The sequence below is a fragment of the Pyxicephalus adspersus genome, chromosome 8, assembly GCF_032062135.1.
Source record: "Pyxicephalus adspersus chromosome 8, UCB_Pads_2.0, whole genome shotgun sequence".
Classification (NCBI taxonomy): domain Eukaryota; kingdom Metazoa; phylum Chordata; class Amphibia; order Anura; family Pyxicephalidae; genus Pyxicephalus; species Pyxicephalus adspersus.
In genome coordinates this window covers 22,607,102-22,627,634 of record NC_092865.1, presented here as the reverse complement: position 1 = coordinate 22,627,634, position 20,533 = coordinate 22,607,102, and the positions used below count along the sequence as shown (strand labels likewise).

The following is a 20,533-nucleotide window of genomic DNA, read 5'->3' as shown; positions in this document are numbered from 1 at the left end:
ACAGGAGGAGGCGGGAACCCTGGCTTAAAGAGCTTACAATCAAAGAGGAGGGGGAAGTAGCACACAAAAGGATGGGATATATGGATTGGTGGGTGAGTAGTGAGGGTTTAAGAGATGGTAATTGGAAGATTTATGTATTGCTCATATTTCCATTTTTTTCAGCTTGCTCTAATGGATATTTAAAGTAAACCTGTCATGAGAGAAATACACAAGCTCCTATTGGTGATGTCTTCTTCTGGAAATGATAGTTGTCTGGCTGTCCTGCTGATGCAGTGACAGAAAAGTTTTGAGTTACTAAGAAGAAGTACAAAGCATAAATCTTGCTTTATGTTTACTCTGGGTCAAGTACACCAGGGGGGCTATCATTCCCAGAATAAAATGTATTAATGCACACATCACATGCAAATATCTTAGCGGGATGTTATAATATGCCAACATTTATTCAGACATTTTCTCTAATACTCTAGTGTATTTGGGTACACAGTGTCTTCTGGTCCTCGGACATCATATATTGCAGGATATCATCATTTAGAAGGACAAGGAAAGATTCCCCTGAGAATGTGGAACGTAATATTCATTTGCTTTCAGGCCCAACTGAAGCCAAATTTGAACTAGGGAAATCCACAAACCATGTTTATTAGTGTAAAAGTCAATAATTATTCTTCAAAACAAAACTTTAAAAACCCAATATGTGGCTGTGCATCTATCTAGACCTTTTCATGTCCTTTTACCAGACTGGGGTCTCCACCTACTTCCAACTCTTCATTTAGACTTATGATTTCCATGATAATGATGGAATGCTAGGAAATGTAATCTGGCATCCACTATTCTTCATACTTTGAGTGTCACCTGATTAACCCTCCCACAAGCTGAATTCACATGTGAAGCGAAATGAGATTTTGCAAGCATTATGCAAGCACAGTTGACCCATGAAACTCGTATTTGTCCATCATTTTGCCTCTTTACACTCTATGTCTTTAGTTATCAATCTAAAAATATATTTGTAATTGAATCTTTCCATTTAAGGTTTAGTTAGGCTTTGAAGTCATTCTTCTCTGTATTACCTACAGAATGGCCTCTAGAGGGCGCCATTGCATATAGAGATTGGTAAAATCACTGCTAATTTTGTAAACAAAGAATTGCAATCACATTTTATGAAGCTTAACTATCAAATGTTTGTCACTTTTTATGATCCCAATAAAAACAAACTAAAGGATCAGGTTATAAGTAAAGGCCGATAATGCCAACTTTTATTACATTAGCATGAAGTATGTAATAAGAGAGGGCTGCAGTAAAATTTAAAACATTGCTCAGAAGGCAATAAATAGTTTCATGATACGTTCAACACTAGGACATTAATTGTTACGTACGTTCAAGTAAAAACTCTCATAAAGCAACTAGTTCTAGAATGTTACCTACTGGATTTAAAACAACTGATTTCCCCCCAAATCAGCAATTGGAGTGCCAGTTCTAAGCATATAAAGAGAACTAGAATAGTTCTGGGGGAGAAGAAGGTGAAAAACTGATTAACAGCATTCATCATAGAGGAAAGGAAGAGGGAAATAAAAGACACTGGAGGATTCTATACTGGGAAGATTCAGCAACATTACATACAAAAAGAAAAGGGAACAAGACATTCATCATTGTATCAAAGAGAAGAGAATGAGGTTTAGATTATTATATATGGAGAAGAAAGATTCAGCAACATTTTATATAAAAGAGAAAAGGAATAAGACAGATTTAGAATATTCTATATGGAAAGGGAAGAGTGTAGCAAGAATCTAGATGGTGAATGTGGAATATACTGCATATTCCCAAGCTAGACCAAGACTTGTTTGGTTATGTGATTTAAAGACAAGTATACCAAGGGAAGCAATAAAAGTTAAATGAAGCATTGAAGGACATTTGTCTCCATGTTACACTTAGTTTAACATTTTCATACGACAATAATTATAGTTGTGCTTTTTGCTGGAACACAGTATAAGAATGCTCACCTGCTGTGTTTGCTGCCGATGAATAGCTCGTAGCTTTGGTACAGGGCTCTCGCGGGAAGATGTTGATTGTTGTCTGGACCGGTTCCCATTCTGCACAGGCTCGGCTAGCAGAGTGGCAGAAATTCCAGACATGCTGCCGGTGCTGCGGATGGAGGCACTGTGTGGCAAAGACTGTGGTGCTTTGGAACGCGCACCCAGAGCTGCCTGGTCTGTTTTACGGATCTGCGCTTGCCCTGTGCTATTCTGGCGTGGCAGTGCTATAGGAATAGGTCTTTCGGGCATGGTGTGCCGCCTGCTGAAGTCCTCGCTTTGTGTACTCCTTTTTGTGAAGTCTTCCATGCTGCTATTGCTGGGTCCACTGAGGATAAACTCCTCGCTGTTGCTCTGGCTTCGTGAGCTGGCAGTACTTAGGTTTTCAAGGCTTGAGTCCACTGAAGCCTTGGGCATGATGGGCGGGGGGTTGTTTAGGTGGTACACAGGGTTTTGGAAAGAAAGTGGCTGCAAGCTGTTCTGCTGACTCAGAGCTGGATGTAAAGGTCTCCTGACTTGAGGCGCACTCTGTGGTGTGCTCTGGTTGTCTCGCAATTGCTTTATGGTGGCTACATGGGCAATGGACAGCTGCCTGCCAGTTAAACGCAAAGGTGGCTCTTGAACAACAGAGGAACGCTCACTGTGATTCACAGTAGATTCTTGCAGGTCCATCAAGGACACACTTCTACCATTAGGAAGCACATTTTCTCTTTCATCTTTGTCAGAATAAGACATGCTTTGGGTAGAGGCTTGCTGTACAAGCAGTAATGTCTTCCCCCTTAAGTAGTCTTGGGTTTCAATGGTTGGAGACTTCAGTTTAAGAAGGTCACTACAAGAAAAAAAAAAAGATGTGACTGTCACTCTGCTACTCTAGAAAACCAACAGAAGGAATGAGGATATTATCTAAACTTTATTCTAAAGAACAATTAAAGATGGCAAGAAGGCATATTCTTCTTGGTTAATGAAGAGTTAGGTCAGGGGCTGCCACCTGCCTATAATTTCTTCCAACCCAGGAATAAAATTGTTCTGGTTTGAACACTGGTATCATTTGTGAACTTTTAATGTTTGAAGTACTTGGTTATCTATAATATCCACCTGGTATTGACAGATCTACCATTTACAAACACAGTGATTCTGTGACCTTACTTTGGGCTAGCTCACACAGACAGTGACAAACTACCCATTAATCAGATGCTATGTGCTGTGCTAATCTGTCTTTGAATATAGTAATACGTGAATAAACTCCTATAAGAAGACTGCTTATCTACTAGAAAGGAATACTGTGTGGTCGTCAATAACCAAAAAAGAAAAAGCGGCCTACTTGTTCTAGTTAAAGGCAAAGGCTTTAGGTAAGAATCAAGCCATAATCTGAAGCAAATGGTGAACACAAACTAAACTAAAGATCACTATGACAGATCCTGAAGCATGAAGTATCTTTTGTAGCCAATATAAAAAATAAATTGTTAGAATTCAATTTACTAAAATATGAAAACGTAAGTTAGACTTACTGGTCAGCAGGATCCTCAAATATCTTCTGAAGTCCGGAAGAGAGGCTGCCACTTACATTTGGAGAGGAACTGTGCTCACTGAAGCGCCTCAGCTGCTGCTGGATGGGGGTGGGATTGGTCAGAGATTTGGTGATGTCAGCAAGGATGCGTGGCAATGGTCCCAGTTTTTCCACGGTGGCCTGTAGGAAGGAATTTTCACCCTGATTGGATAATATGCGTGGAAACATCCGCCAAAGTGATGGGAAAGGCCAGGTGGGGTTCGGAGGGCAGGTGTTTTTTTTTTTTTTTTTTTTTTTTCATATGTTTAGTTTAATGTGTGAGCGCATGGCATGAGCGTAGAGCCGCATTATCAACCACGATGTGACGGATGGAGGAAAACGGGGTGCAGCCAGGCATCGGGGTAGGAAAAGGGGGAAGGGGAGAAAAGGAAATAGAGAAGAAATTAGGATTGCTCAAAACCAGAAAGAAATTATTACATGCTTAACATAACTAAAACTATGGCCATTCCAACTGAAAACAGACATGCAAAGCTACGTACTACAACAAGATGCAAAAAGGAAGAAGGAAAAGAATTGTGTTTGCATCAAGACATTACACTGGTTATAGATTAGACACGGAAACATGCAAACATTCAAGACAGGGAGGAAAGACAGAAAGGTGAACAATGTTACTGGAAGGAATAGGGATCCAAGGAATGAGCCAGGAGTTCTTTTATTGGTCTGTTAGAGACACCATTGCCCGTGATCTATGAAGGCAGGACATGTGTGGACTGTATGTAAAACCAGGTGACCAGAAGAGGACACATCAACCAATGAGATAATGAGGGGATCCAGACACCACAACACAGCTAGCAACAGTACCGCAAATCAGAAGACACAGCAAAAAAAATAAATAAAATAGGACTTGTTGGAATATCCAGTACTGCCTAGTTTAACACAACTTACCAGCAATTTGCTAAGGAAAAGAATCTGATAAGTACATGCTGTAAATCCACATGCTTTTATTAAGACTTGACTATCATGGTGAAATGATTATTAATTACAACTGCCTATACACAATTTACATCCCAGTAGCTGGCATTGAGAACTGTCAAAAGCTTCTCCTACTCAAGATGTACTCATTGGAAAGCACGGCTGGCATATGGCATAAGGTGGCACTACCAGAGTAAATCCACTATTTTCATGATAAATAGTAATGTTCATGATTGTGTAAACATGGTTGGTGAGAAAGCAAAGTCCAAACTACATATTTACTAAATGAGCCCTAGATATGGCCGCATTCATTGTGCACACACGACACGTGAAAATAAATGGTAATAAAGTTATTATAAAACAAGACTAATACACAAATATACAGTTTAGTAATTAGGCAAATACCAGACATCACCTATGCATAGCATTTGTGTAAGAAAAAGTTTGTACAGCTTCTATGAAAAATGCTGCTATCTGCAGATTTCTAAGCTTATGTTTTTATGTGTGAAAGTTGTGAGAAAGTGTCAGTGTTACTTATATATTTATTACATATAGAGTAACTGTTTCCCCTTCTAAAATGTGCAGATCAAGGGTTCAGAGCTCATCATATTACTACAGGAACATAACAGTGTTGTGGGAAAGTTTCACCTCCTCTGCTATGCTTCTACTAAAAAAAATGCAATAACTCCTTTTCATCCATTTAAAGATAAATCCATCTGTTAGTGGCACAGATTCCTGCTTTAATAGGTTGTCACTGTGTAGTACAAATCCCAAAGAACGTGACTGAATTAAAGGTTATGAATTAGGGAGCTTTTGATTCTTTTCATGCAGCTCACACGTGTGAAAACTGCATTGAATAAAAAGGTTACATGCAAGTAGTGAAAACACTTAAGTTAAAAAATAAAAGACTTGAAGACTCCCTAAACATAAGACTGCAGAGGAGGATTTTATTGAATAGGATACTAAACATGTTTGGGCAATTTACTTTATGAAATAAGAGTGTGTCCTGTCACCAAGGAATGGCCCCTTTATTCCTAGGCTCCCTTTCATGTTACTCTCTGATCCCCAGTCTGTGGAATAAATACAAAGCACAAAAGCCAGTGATGGCTTTCTTTTAGAAATACTGCAGAATACGCTCTGTCATTTATATTACTCATTCAATGAGACGGCTCAGTGATGACAGCGCTTAAAGGTGGATTTATCTGCCTCAAAATAAAATCTCAGCTTCCCATAAAAGGTCCCATAAAATGCAGGGTTCAGAAAATGTTTGACTACAGGCAGTAATACGGAACCATTGCATAAAATTTTCCATGCTGTTTTACCAGCAGTTTTGCTAATGACATTGCGGTTGAAGTGCATCATGGGGGATGTAGATTACTAGCGGAGTATTTATATTTTAAGCAAAATATAAATCTCTCTATAAAATAGTATAACAAAAATGTTCATATTAAATTTCTAGTTTTTTACTTGTGAATTGTTTCTTGAATCCTAGATGAAATGTTGTTTCTACCCAAAGAAGTATTTGTGCTTTGTATGAATATTGATGTCCCAAATTACTGATGGCTTTTTCAGCAGTAATATTTTTATTCATTAGGCCTGACAAGGTTATAATGATGGGGATAATCTAGTCTACATTATTGTGACACAGACAAGCCTATCATCGTTTTGTTTTACAGCACACATATCATCTGTAAGCTGTCATTGGTGAGCTCCTATAAATACTTTCGTCTGTCTCTGGTTTCAGGACATTTATTATTCTTGGAACAGCACAATTACAAGAAAACTCGAGTCAAAAAATCCGTCTGACAACCAGGCGTCTAGCATTTTCAGAATGAGAAGGCCTGCATTGGTATTTTGTCTAGTGAAAAGTTTCTTTTTGTGACTGCAGAAGTTATGATGAATTCCAAATAGCCTGCTGTATGTAAGCAGCCAGGATGTTATTTAACTTGCCAATGACCACTCAAAATGAAAATATCATTTTCAGGTCTATGCCATTTAGTATAGATATGAGCCCATAAGGAGTCAGACTGTTTATATGTATACATTCTAATTCATCCCTGGTCATTACGTTAGTGCAGAGATTATTAAAATTCTACCTATATTCTTTTATGACTCAAAGGTGCATTGCTTGAATTGGTGCCTAGAAATCAAAAAATCTTTGGAATGTGTTACCTTATCTAGCTGCGACACCACTTCCCATAGGAGACAATGTAGTACAGAAAGTTCTCGGCCAAGGTCGATGTAGCCTTCAAAGCCTGGGGTGTTAGAGATAGTGTCTGGATTGGAGATCTCTTGCAGGAAGCGTTTCATTCCTCCCCACTCGTGCTCCAGAAAATCATTCATGAATGCCATATATTCCTCCTTATTACCAAATCTGCATCAATAAATACAACAAATATAAAGAAACATATACAGGAGAGATGCAGTTGTAATGTCTATCACTTATGCCATTTGATATACTTTCAAATATGATATATAGACTATACTGTCCCTATACAACAATAATGACATTTAAAGTGAAGGGGGGGTCTCACACTTGCATCCCCATAAGGGCCTGTGTCAATGGTTCGAGTTGATGGCATCAGTGTGACATCAATTTTAAATGACCTGCTACAAGTGAATTTTTACAATAGTCCTAATATTGAAATACAAAGTTCACTCAAAGCAGACAAAACCTCATTGGCACAAGCCCTGTCTTGGTGCAGGCCAAAAGGCAATGTGTTCCAATACACGGTGGCATCAAAAAAGGAATCATGTGACCACAGGACATAGCCAAACCCAAAGAACGGCAAATTTACCAGGCATGGAGAAGAATGCAACTGCATGTGATATATGATAGTACTAAATCAATTGTCATACAGAGACCCATGAACCCTGTGTAATCTGCAACTCAAGCAAATTGAAACTCTTTAAACCGTGTTTTGTTTCCTGTAGATAAGTAAATTGAAGGAGGAATGAAAGTGGGCTAGGTACATTCTGCTGAGGGTTGGAAAATAAAAGTAAACTTGTCATTTTACCCTGTATGAGCAAAGCACAGGTCCCCTCAATGGATATTACAGTGTTTACAGGATAAGATAAGCACATTACTGACTGGTTCTGTTGTCCTGAGGCGCACTTTAATTCCAAATTAACCTCATTGTTTTACATATGTATGCATAATATTTACAAAGCATAATAAACACTGAATTCAGCAATCACAGATTCTCCCCAGAGTACAATAAAATCCAATGAAATGAAAATTCTTAATAAAGTATCCTTACAACCACTTACTTAGCAAAGTTGGCCAGATTCTGGATAACCTTTGCAATTAGAGTCAGAGTTCTGGAGGTGCGATCATCGGGGTATTCCTGCATGAGGCCAAAGAGACTGGGAGACATGATCGATGGACACAAGAATCGGAGGAAGAGGGAGGCCCTGATCAGTCTCTCACTGATATCTTGCTTGCCCCGATTAATACATTGCTGTTTCCAAGAAGCAAACACCTCTTTCAGCTCCCGGGGAAATACACTATAAAAATACAAAGAGGTCAATCAGTTTTTAGCCATACTATAGTAAAGATATACAATTTGTACACAAGAACTTTCCTTTTATATATTGGAGAATAAAAACACCTGACCAATTTCTATAGATCGCTAGTGGCCATGAAGTCCCTGGTCTGTAAACTTGCAGACTGCAGATATATGGTAGAAAGGACACATCCAAATGTAAGAGGGGACAACCAAGGTAGATAGGCACAGACCAAGGAACTGAGCCTGTGAAATCACTGGATTCTCTTTGAAGCAAAGGCAAGGCAAGCACAGTCTTAAAAGCTCATTAAAATATATACATTCTATATATAGATCTCCTACTGAAATATTTTAGCATTTAATTTCTGGATGTATTAAGAGCCACATTTTCATTCCCAGACAAGGACTTTCCCAAGCAACAGTGTTTTCATTACTCATGACATTGATTAAAAAAGTTGCTCCAGTAAGACACGTTCTATAAATACTGATTGCATGCTGGGGCTCACTTGTGTAGCAGTCATAGTACAAATTTGAGAAGTAAACATTCCATACAAGGGGCCCTGTATGCTGAAAACAGATTAGTTCATTGTGTGGTAACACAAAGATCACATTCAGTCCGACAAACATTGACACCATCATGGTATGGTACAATAACAATGTGACTTGGCAACCTGTCAAACAAAAAGTCTATCATGTTCTCTACATCCTCAATCTGAGCTATATCAGCTGCTGTGGAGATGCTACTCTTGACATTCTCAATTCTGGAATGCACATTAGAAATCCCCAAATGAAACAATAGGAATATTGTAATAAAAAATACATCTATGTCACTTCACCAGTAGTGCATCAAAAATGTGGTAAAGCCCTATAATAGAGGTTTGTACTGGGGACCAATGAAGGTTTCCTGAATCCTCTAAATCCGCCTTTCTCCACCTTTTTAACATGGGAGAATCCTTAAAATAATGTTCAGGTCTTCAGGTAACGCCTTCTATAATTACAATATCCACAGACGGCTTACAGTATATTAGCATGCTAGTGAGTGGGATTAATGCCTTTTATATTGCTGCTCAATGGAGGAACCCTAGGGTTCCATGGAACTCAGGTTGGGGACACTGCTCTAGATACAACTGGCTCCACTGCAAGCCATATAGTGATCTAACATCTTTTCCATCAGCTGTTTTTTCTTGTTCTTAAAAATGGATTTTTGCTTTATGTACATGAACAGTAATTCAATGTGGGATTATTCACTGCAACTGTCACAATTATAACAATCCTTGTAAATGGAGATCTTTTAGATTGTAATTGCCCTGCTTGGAGTACGATCTGTATGAGTAACATTTCTCAAAGAAATTAATAGCATACAATAATATGTAGGAAAGTCAAGCTGGAAAGTTATTGAAAACATCTCTGCTATTTTTTTAAGATAAAGTATATATAAACCCCAGCAATCAACTTCACTTATTTGCCACCTTTTGGTCTGATAAAGATACCGTTCTGTTATATCTGTTTGGTAACATATTAAAGAAATATATCACTGGAAACAGACAGCTCTGAATTTCCGATGAGATCTACAGGTATTTTGTACTTTTTAACTAGCATAGCAAGGAAAAAGAGATCGGCCTGATACCAATCAATCCACAAAAATATGCACTGTAAGCCCCAACAGGATTTAGAAGCCGAGTTCTTTTCTGGCAGATCAACAGATATTTTTCTGGACTTTTTAAATGCATAAAACATGGGGTATGTACATGTATTTCAGAGATGTACGGCATATTTTATTTTGTGCTGACATACATTTTATGTGATTTTATTTTATCAATAATGTAGGAATATAATATGTATTTACTGAGTAATACTGGAATTTTAAAATAATATTTGCTAAATCTTCCATTAACACCCTACATATGGCCAACCCTGCAAAAGCTTTATAGATTTGCCTTCAACACAATTTCAATACATTAGATCCAGCAAGACATATACCTAATCTTAACAAAGTTGTGAAATGCATTATTCTACAAAGCAAAAACTGGCTTACTCACCAGTAAGAATTGATGATTTTACAGAAAGCCAGCTCACAGCACATCTTTAGGTTACTTTGATGCTCAGCAAGCTCACTAGATGAACATTTACTGGGATCAACTTCACAATTTTCATCTGATTCATAAAGGGCCTTGATAAACTCCCCTGTAGGAGAAAAAAAAAAAGATTGAAAGCTTAGTAAGACATGTTTGGAGGAGCACAAGTAGATATCTCTCTACGCGTAAAGCAATAATGTTCCAGAAGAGATGAGTAGCCCAATGGAAATAAAAAATGCAATAAAAGAATACTTGCATTACTTTGGAGGGGAAAACTTACCAAGAGCATCATGCAGGTATTTTTGTCCAACTAACTTTAAATATTCTTCAATGGCTTTGGTGGCCAATGTATTTTCCCTGAAGATTAGAACGTCATGGTCCCCACATCTGTCTACCTCTGACATCACCAGGTCAGTTAGAAAGTCCTGAGGAAACATAATGACAGTGATGACAATATTGCAAAAACATTTCATTTTTCTCTAAAATTTGGAGCAACTTATGTAAGTAAATGAAATACAAAACTTTATCCAGTACAGCCCCTGTTCTCAATCTGACATGCCTTGGAACAAGAGTCACTTCCACAATTATCACGGCAGTGACTAATGGACTCGTTGTTATTAAAAGCATGTAATCAACCTGTCCTCATGAATAGCACAATTAAAGTAGCAAAATCTTTTTTTAAAATAAGGGAGCTGCAGCTGTGACAAAAATGTGCAAAACAGAATAAATACAAAGGACAGTTGTAGTGTTTCTGACTTCCACAAATAATTTCATGATTGATTCAGATGCCTTCATTATGATATTACCCATTATAGTTTTATCATTTCTGTATTGAAGTAAAGATGGACGAGTACATTATACATACAAAACCACAGTTTTGAAAATGTGATAAATCATCTTTTCTGTAGAAGCATGTGGATGGCGGGGTGCATATGCCTCAATTACCTGGGGAAAAATAGCAGCAGGAAGCAATGTGGGAAGAAGGCAGTGTGACATAAGGGATCTGCTGCTAACATTTTGGTGCCAGATATCAAAGGACACCTTCAGAGGTTTTGTGCAGTCTATACTTTAGTGGGCCAAAAGCAGGTGGTTTTGTTTTTTGGGCAGTGGTAAGAATGAATAATAGATTGCAAGCACAAGAGCCAAAAATAGCAATCTTGTATATGTCAAATAATAATTACTGTTAAATCTTAAAGTATATTAACAAACGCCAAACGTGAAAGTTTTTAACTTTTTGTACATAAACTGGAGCTTAGATCAGTTCTGCCACGTTGAACGCGGGGTGCATCACACGCAGCTACAATATCAACATCTGCGCTATGATATCATCAGCTGTAAATTCACGTTCAAATTCTGGTTGGAGAGCAAGTCCAAGTAACTATATTTTTGGAAAAGTAACTATGTGATACTCAAGTTGCCTGCTACCAACATTTGAAGGTTATCGGCTTTCCCATTTTCTTGATAAAGCAGCAGTTAAGGCTGCGAAACCCATTATTGTGAGCTTCACAACTTACTACAATAGGAGCAATGGGAATGCATATACTCACCCAATAGTTGGTACCTTGACAACATGAATGTTTTTAATGGTAAGTCTGAATATGATTCATGATACTTCAGGAAGAAAAAAAGACAACTACATCAAATCAAAAAAAAAAAAAAGACACCACATCAAAAAAGACAAATATCCCAACACTGCAATGTATTTTTCCAAACATTTTGCAGAAATATATTTTTCCAAATGTGCATCTGTCCTTTGCTTTTCATTCCTTCGCATTATTGTATGGTTATTATTACCAGTACCACCGAGGTCCATATAAATGTTTTTTTCAAATGATCCATTATGTTTAAACAACTAAAATGCTAAGTGACAGGCATAATAAATGATTTACTGTATATTCTAGAAACTTGATGATGAAATACCTATAGGTAGAGGATATCCCACCTACGATTCACATGGCCACGGTAGGATACAATAGGAGCGTAAAATAGAACTTTGATAAAAATTAAGTGCATTTTTTAAAAACTTCAAAGTTTCCTGAATAAATTAAAAAGTTTGCTATTGGATTTCATTTGCTCCTTGAAATTGCTTCTCAAGTTTCTTAATCTGGCAAAGTAGCTTACATGGAACAGGGTATCCCTGACAGGGATCCAGAGAAAAGTCCAAAAAAGTAAGAAATATAACAAGCACACAAGACCACTTTTCAATTAAAAATAGTCATAATTTGAGGCTCAAAACTACTTGATCTGAGTTAGAGTGAAAAAATAATAGTTGAGGAACATAAAATTAATAGAATGGATATGCTCAGGTGATTTATAGTATATTTTTTAGCATTGTGTAAGCTATGAGAAGTGTTATTATGCCATGACATTCCTCACATGGAGTATTAAAGGTTCCAATCACCTTGTACTGATCCTGGTATGACAATTTTATTTACAAAACATAACTTCTATGAAAGGCATCTGGTTAACAAACACATGTATGGTAAATAAATAATACTTTAATTACAAACCATAAGTAATGGGACTGTACATGCCCAGCAAGCATTTTTGTTTCTGATTATGTGAGTATGCACCAATTATAGAAATGAGAAAGAGAAATGGAGTGGAAAGTGGACACCTAATTAAACACTTACCACCATGCCAGCACTTGAGTGAGTACAAAACCTAGATCTGATGGAAAACCACCATCTTTAACTGCATGCTGTTGTAGTTCATGAATAAGGTCCTCAAGTGGTGAATCAAGATCTAAACCTTAATACATTCAGGGCCCTTTACTCTAGGGGTTGCTTCCTGGAGGGTTCAACCCTAAAAGTCACAGATGAGAAAAGCCCAAATACTAGAACTGTGCAGTTAACAAGCAATGCATTAAGCTTATTTGTACTAGAAAAAAATAAGACATGCCAAAGTTACTTAACAGTGCAATGCAAAATTCTCTGCGACACCATCCAAATCACCCTAAATCCACTACTCCAAAAACAGTCCTTACCAGACAAAACAGATCTGCAAAGTTTGAATGTAAAAGGAAGAAACAGACTAAGATTTCTTTCATTTTAAAATCTGGGGAACAAATATGATCAAGAATACCCCTTTACTTCTACCTTCTATTCACAAGCATATTCCCACACTTTTGCTGTTAGTTTAATTTTCTGACAAATGTCTGTAATGAACGCCATGTGCACAGACCGCTCACAGAGCAGTTTTTAATATGCGTGTGCTCTGCCTGAAATTGCCAAAAATGATGGTGAAATTAAATCTTTGGATGCGATCAAACAATTGGGTTTTTATGTGATGCTTATATGAGCAATTACTTCTATTCATTGGGCTTGAGGCAGCAGTATTTATGAACGTTGCAGAAGAAGAAGAAAAATTAATTTACTAGTAGGAAAAGTTCTTAAATAGCTCAGTCAATCTGTAATTCTTAACCTGACAAATATTCTCAATTATTCTCGCAATGTGTTAGCGCACAGATATAAGAGCAGGTAAAAACGTATCCTACAAAACACATCATAAAGGAATTCATTAGAATAACTTTACAAAACCGCTTTAAGCAAGAACCAGAAACAAAAATACTTTTAAAACTTAGTAGTCCGATTTTAATCAAGAGAATTTATCATAAAAGAGAAATATGAGCCTGTTTATTGCACGCCATAAAATATTGGACCGCTTAGAAGTGGCAAAATGAGTTTAGATAAAACCTTACAGGTTTCAAATGTCTTGATATAAAAAAACAAAAATAGATTTATAAATACGCTCCGTCATCCCAGAATGGAATAATATATTTTGCTATAAAAACAAATGATTTAGATTCTTTACAAAACAGGAAGATAAACAGAAACTTGGGACTGTTCTTCCAGTGGTGCTTTGCGTGTTATCTTGTAGCACTGGGTACACTAGGGACAATGGCAGAGTGAAGAACAAATATAGATGTGTGTCTATGGAAACACTGGGTAGAGGTATTGTGCTCAGTTATTTGAAAACTAATGTGTCTCTGAATGTTACCATCTAGCTGCGACTCTGAACCGCAGCTTGTGAAATATGCATCACCAATGAAACACCATGGCAGACAGCTGTGTAGAGAAAAGGCCAGCGTTCCCAAAAATAACATCTGAACATGAAGTGTGTACTTAAGGTAGCACTGTCATCTCTGCGTATTAGAGGGAGGGAATGTCACTTTGTAAATGTTCTGTAGTGGAATTTGTTGAAGGATTATTTAGATTGTAAAACAGGAGGGTGAAAATACATCATTTACTCTCTCATTTTTTTAACATTATCCCAAGTGGATCTTTGGAGACAAAAGTATTAAGACATCTTATTGATATTTTATAATTCACGTACATCTAAAATTATGTGAACGATAAAGACCTGGAGATGCACAGCTATATCCTGCAAAGCATAGAGTACCATTTCATTCACCAAGTCCTTCCTCAACAATGCACACACAGGCAATAATAAGTTACAGATTTTACAAGCAGAGATAAGCCGAATAGTCTGCTGCTTCTCCTTTCATTATCCAGTTTTGGACTGAGGGAATGACAAGACCTTTACATGTTATTAAACAATAGAGATGTGGAAATCTCTGAAATGAATGAAGAGAAATATTTCTGGCAGGTAAAATATTTCCTCTGTGTATATAGCCAAAACAAAAATCATTAGTGGCACTTAAACTGACCTGAGAGTCACAAAGTGCTCATTGCTTAAGGAACCATAGTAACCTCTAGAGGTACCCTGGATGGGAAACACTGGCCCCAGGAGGTGTAGGTTCCAGAACTGTCATCCTAATTCTGACCTTACATACCTAGACAAACGCCTATTCTACGGCTCCTGTCATCCTATAGCTTTTGTCAGACAATCTAAATAAATTAATACATTAGCAGCTTTATCCAATTAACCCAATAATAATAAATACATAAAATGCTGTAAATAATACACAAATATGCAAGAATTTGACTGTGGAAGTTATGATTTTCTGGACAGGTTGCTTGGAAAGGGTCGGGGGATGATTTTAATTCCTGACACAGTTAAGGTGAAATTCCATCAGCCCTAAACGGCAATGGTCCTAATGGCTACTAGAAACATGATAGAAAGCATACTTATATTACTGATCAATACGTTCTGAAGCAAAAAGAGTTATTATTCATCTTTTTTCAAAGAGGACATTAAGACTGAACACAAAGGACATGTATAAAAATAGTGATGACTGAAGGCTCAGATGCCGGTTCATACTGTTGCAGTGCGGTGAAAAACAATGCGTGGTGTGCCGGGTGGATGTTTTGGAGTTAACCTTTAAAATGAATGCCCCCATGAAGCACTACATTTGGTTCAATGCATTCTTATGCGTTACAGATTCTGAAGGTCTTATAGGAACAAAAGCACAGGAATATGTTTACAGCCTGTGCTGACTTTATGGATTTTTCTTAAAATGTACAGCTCAACTTACACTAAAGACAAAAAAAAAATATCACAAATGCTTTTTACTTCTTTGTGTGTTTTTTTTTTTTCTGCAAAATAAAAGCTTTTATTTTTTTTTTTTATATTAACTTAATACAGTATGAGCAGGTTTAGACCTGTGGTGGGAGCAAACACTCCTGCACTTGCACCCCAGTTTGTAAAAAGTTTGCAGATTTGACAGTGGGCATCAATAAGAAGTAATGAGTCATTCACTACCACTCATATTCATCGCCCTCCTGGCTGCTGTAGGTAGATGTTACATGTAGCTTCTCCCCCAAGGTAACCACACCGCAACCTCACTGAACATTGCCCACAATAACAAGCCTAACTCACTAAGCTATAACAATCGTTACTGGACATTATCTAATATCATCAGCAATTACAACTAATAAATGCTAAAAAAAATAACAGTCACATGGCTAAAAATGACTAATATGGCAAATACATTTACTACAGGTAAGTCATTGAAGTTTACTGACTGCAAACACTGTGCTGGGAAGAAACGCAAAACGCTCATGCTTACTTAATCAGTCTTAATGACTTAGTATTATATGAACTGACCTGAGGTCAGCGTACAACTCAAAATGTTTTTTAAGCTGGGTGGGAAGAAGTTGTAGGTGGTGGGTGGTGGCCCTTGTATTGTGACCCAACTCTTTAGTAACCACCCAAAAAACAACCAGGTGGTTTCTAAAACATGCTGGGTGGTGCGCCCAGCTAAAAGGAGCTGGGGAGAACACTGAGTCACTGAAGCCGGATCATCACAGATTTCTGATTAGTGCTGTGTAGGTGAGGAACCAGACTGGCTCTTGCTGGCCATGACACTAACTGGGGCTTTATATAAAGAAGTCAACATATTACGTACCTCAAAGGGGTCACCATCTAATGTTGCTGGACCGGACACTATAAACTTGTGTTGATCTGTGCAGGCAATACCTAGCCCCCATATTCAGAGAGCCACTTGGGTGGATTTTAGCTTTTTTCCTACCATAAAGGTAAGGAAAATGACTGAATAATGTTTAGATAAATTAGCTGTTCCCTGCTAATGAACAATGCAAAATTCAGTTGTTAGGTTTCTTTGTACTTTAGTAAGAAATAAAACTTTTTTCTGTACTAAGTATCTTCCTGTGTCATTCACCATGCATAATTACCCCGTTACATAAACACAACACTTTTCATGTCCCCTGGCATTTTCTCTGCTTTCCCAGTTAGGCATTTGGTTGCTAAGAGTATCCAGTTTATTAATAAAGCTTTCTAATTAGGAAAACACTTGATACACTGTACTGTATTATCAATGGAAAACTGAAGGCAGTCACTGGCAGCCCATGAATTCTTGTAGCTGAAATAAGCCATTTACAGGAGCAAAGCCGCATGTCCAGCAGTCCAATTGTTAAAGTTACTTGCTTAATAAAACTTGCAGTAGTTGTGTGTGTCACAGGAGAGTCAAGCAAATAAAGATAGCGAGAAACACATCCAGCTGAATCTTTGCTGCTTACTGAGCTGGAACACAAAACATCTGATATATTGACATCGATAGAAAGGCCTTCCCAGGACTGCATTTCTTTCCATGCACTACCGTCTGCCCTGTCTCCAAGCATTAGGTCTCTATCTTTTAAACACCGCTGAAACCATCACTTATCTGGGGAAGGTGCTTTATATTTATCTGTGCGGGGAAAACTTCTATCTCTGGAAAATTAGCATTTTGCAGCAATAAAGTCTTAATACATTCCCAGAATCACAGCTTAGCACCTGGGAATAAGAGAGAAGCATTGAGAGAGAATAGCTTATCTATAGCTGCAACTGCCGACTTACTAACAACAATTCGGTTAGTAATGTTGGGGGAGAGATATAGGGTGTAAGCCAATAACATATCTATAAGTCAAATATCTATAGATAAAAGACACTATGCTTATACAATGCTGAACTCTAAATAATAAAACACCATGTATAATATAGATATATATTACATGATAAAAAAAATTGTGAATTGTTCTTGATATTCGGCTTTTGTCTTCTCCAGCACAGCAGTAATTAGACTGGTAGAAAGACTGTCAAGCACATGAACTGAGAAAAAAAACATAACATTCAGACAAGAAGACAGAGAAGACCCAAGCGGGGAATGATTTCACCATTCTACTGCTGTTCCTCTGCTCTCTAATCATTGGTGCAGAGAGATCACCGAGCTGTACTGCTTTACTGGGGACAAAAGTCACATCACCAACCTGGCTCTTCTATTTGGCAGGGCCATGAAAATCTCTAAACTTGAAATAAATGTAAGTTTTGGTAACAAAAAAAAAAAAAAAAATTACATATGTATTTTAACTGTGTGTTTAGATCTTCACCAGTGTACCAGAAAGTGTTATAAGCTATACGTTTTAAATACTGTATGTTCAATGACGTTTAGGACTATCAGCACTATTTTGATTTGACTGCAAAGGCGCTCTTGTGGAAATCTTCATGCTTTAAAAAAACAGCCCCTTATTTCCCAATTAAACTTATTTCTACTCCCTGTTCTCACTAGCAATTCTGCAAACTGCATTTTGTTTCTAATAGCATCCCTGTGTAAAACAGTGGCTTTGATATCTAGTCAGCAGCTGCCAGGATCACCTGCAAACCATCTCTGCAGAGCAAAAATGTATCAATGGGGAAACAAAACATTCCAGAATGCATATATTACATAAAGTGTCAGAATTGATTCAGCACTTAAAGATGAAAAAAGATGATACAATGGAACATGACCCACCTTCTTCCCTGAAATCTTAGCATATTCAATAAACTGTCACTGAAACGTTAGATGATAATGTTCCATCATTTAGGACTCTAGAATGTGTCTCACTGGACCATATGCTGCCCTTATCATATCAGAACCCGTAGGATGACAGCAAATGATGCAGTATAATAGTTTTATCACAGTAAAACAGTGCCTGAGACACAAAGCATGCCATGTTCCTGCAAGAATATATCAATTTTCCTTGTAGCATTAACTACACTATAGACAAATATATAAAAAAATAATACATATTTTGAATAGAGTAAGGAATGGACCAAATGCATTATTATTTGTTTCTTTTTTGACATCTATTTATTTTTTAAAGATATTTCATAGCTTTCTCAAAGACACAATAGGAAATGAGAGGAAATTATGTTAGATGGTTGTCAATGCAAAGGCTTACTCCATGAAAGAGTTCCCAATCATTCCTTCTAGTGTTAACAAAGTTTGGGATTTCCCTTTCATTTAGTTAGAAATTACAGCTAAGAAAGAGAATACCCCTAGGGCAGTAGTTGCTAACCTTCTCGTACCTACAGACCACTAAATTCATGGACTCTGGACTATGCATGCGCGGAGAGCCGTGTGACACTCCAAGGGGAAGAAACTTCCCCCAGAGTGATGTCATGATGCCAGAACCTGCCCACTCCAGAAACACAACCTGCCCACCGCCCTGAGCCTGCGTTCCACACGGGAGATATGGTCCGCAGCTCTGGCCAGGGACAACTAAAATTTTTTTGCAGACCACTGACGGCTGCCCCAGAGAAAAGACTCAAATAAAATGACAGAGGTCCTAACCCTATACCGCCCCATCAGAAACAGCAAAAAGATATTGGCTTTAGATGCTCTTTTAAAGAATAACCTCACACAGAGAGACTTTTTTTTTTTTTTGCATGTTTGGGTTTAAACATTACTATAGACATTTAGCCTTTATTTCAACCAATCATGTTAATTTCTGTTTGGAAGACATTACCCAAACATTATGGTGATAAAAAGTTCTGGGGAACTGCAGAGATGTTCTTACCTTGGCTCTGCCAGTGCTCTGTAGGATGTGGACCAGAGCACAGGCCATCTCCTCCTTGTTGCGGACACTGATCACCGGCTCCAGCACAGAACATAGCATGGTGTAGTTAATAGTAATAAATTCAGCAAACTCTTTGTACTGCTCCATGGGCAGGATGGTTATTGTCTGATAGCGGGATTTGATACGTATTGAAGGGCCCCCTGTTTTGCCTTTGTTAGCGGTAGGAGTGCTCACAGGGTACCACTTTTCCACAAACTGCCTGCCAGTCACACTGGCCATAGGGATATTCACTAAGCCCACATAGTTGTTCTTATCCTTTTTCTTTTTCTTTTCTACATCCTTATAGATGTGCACGGTGATATTGTGGATAGGGGGCAGTCCAGAGAACTCGAAGTGTTCTCCCCAGAAGATATTGTCCGCTTTTGTTTTGCTTGTGGTACGTGCAAAGAGTGTGTCATCCAGGCAGAGCTCGCAGAAATACTTCTTTTTGGGGGCCAGGTCTTTGGCCTCAATAATCCACAGGCGTAGTACATTCTCAGCCCTTCGGCAGTTGTCCTAAAGGTGAAATTTTGGGGTTATTAGAAGAATTCATGAGGTGTAAAGAGAACTTTCCAGTAAAAATAAATTAAAGTGCACAGGAAACATCAGCTCATGGAATGGTTTTTTATTCATGCATTATGGCACAACAATAATATAACAAAGCAATGGTAACATAGTCAATATCCAAAGATGTATCTATCTAAGGTTAAGATTATTACCTTTTTCTTTCACAAAGAAGCAAGGTGTCAATAACCGATGTTTTACAATAAATATGCACAATAACACTTTCTGAACTAACTAGAATTTCACTGTATCAAACACCACTCTCTGCAGTCTGGAATGTGACTTCCATTAGTGCCTTTTGCCAGCAAACAGAAGAGGGATGCAGAGCAACATAAATGAAAACTAGACTAAAAGCTTGTATGGTATATGGGTTGCTTTCATGAAAAGCTAATTCCGAGTGACACATTTGATTTAAACGCTTATGTGCTGCTGCTGGGTCTATTTTAAGTAGCTCCATTAACTCCTGATATGTCTAGCACCGAAGTTATTAAAATGAAGCTGTGGACAGAAAATGAAGAAGTGACAGATCCACAGTAATAGAAATACTAAATCAAAAGAGTATATATATATATATATATATATATATATATATATATATATATTTTATTCT

The 20,533-nt window shown here is 37.6% G+C and overlaps 1 protein-coding gene across 1 annotated transcript in view; it reads right to left on the bottom strand.

Moving 5' to 3' along the window:
• RASAL2 (RAS protein activator like 2) overlaps positions 1-20,533 on the bottom strand; it is a gene marked incomplete in the record, with an annotated part of 192,756 nt that overhangs the window by 9,543 nt on the left and 162,680 nt on the right. Inside the window, 7 exon segments of the mRNA XM_072419742.1 lie at positions 1,995-2,853; positions 3,533-3,732; positions 6,676-6,877; positions 7,774-8,010; positions 10,049-10,193; positions 10,365-10,509; positions 19,321-19,875. Of these exon segments, the coding sequence (XP_072275843.1) occupies positions 1,995-2,853; positions 3,533-3,732; positions 6,676-6,877; positions 7,774-8,010; positions 10,049-10,193; positions 10,365-10,509; positions 19,321-19,875 (2,343 nt within the window).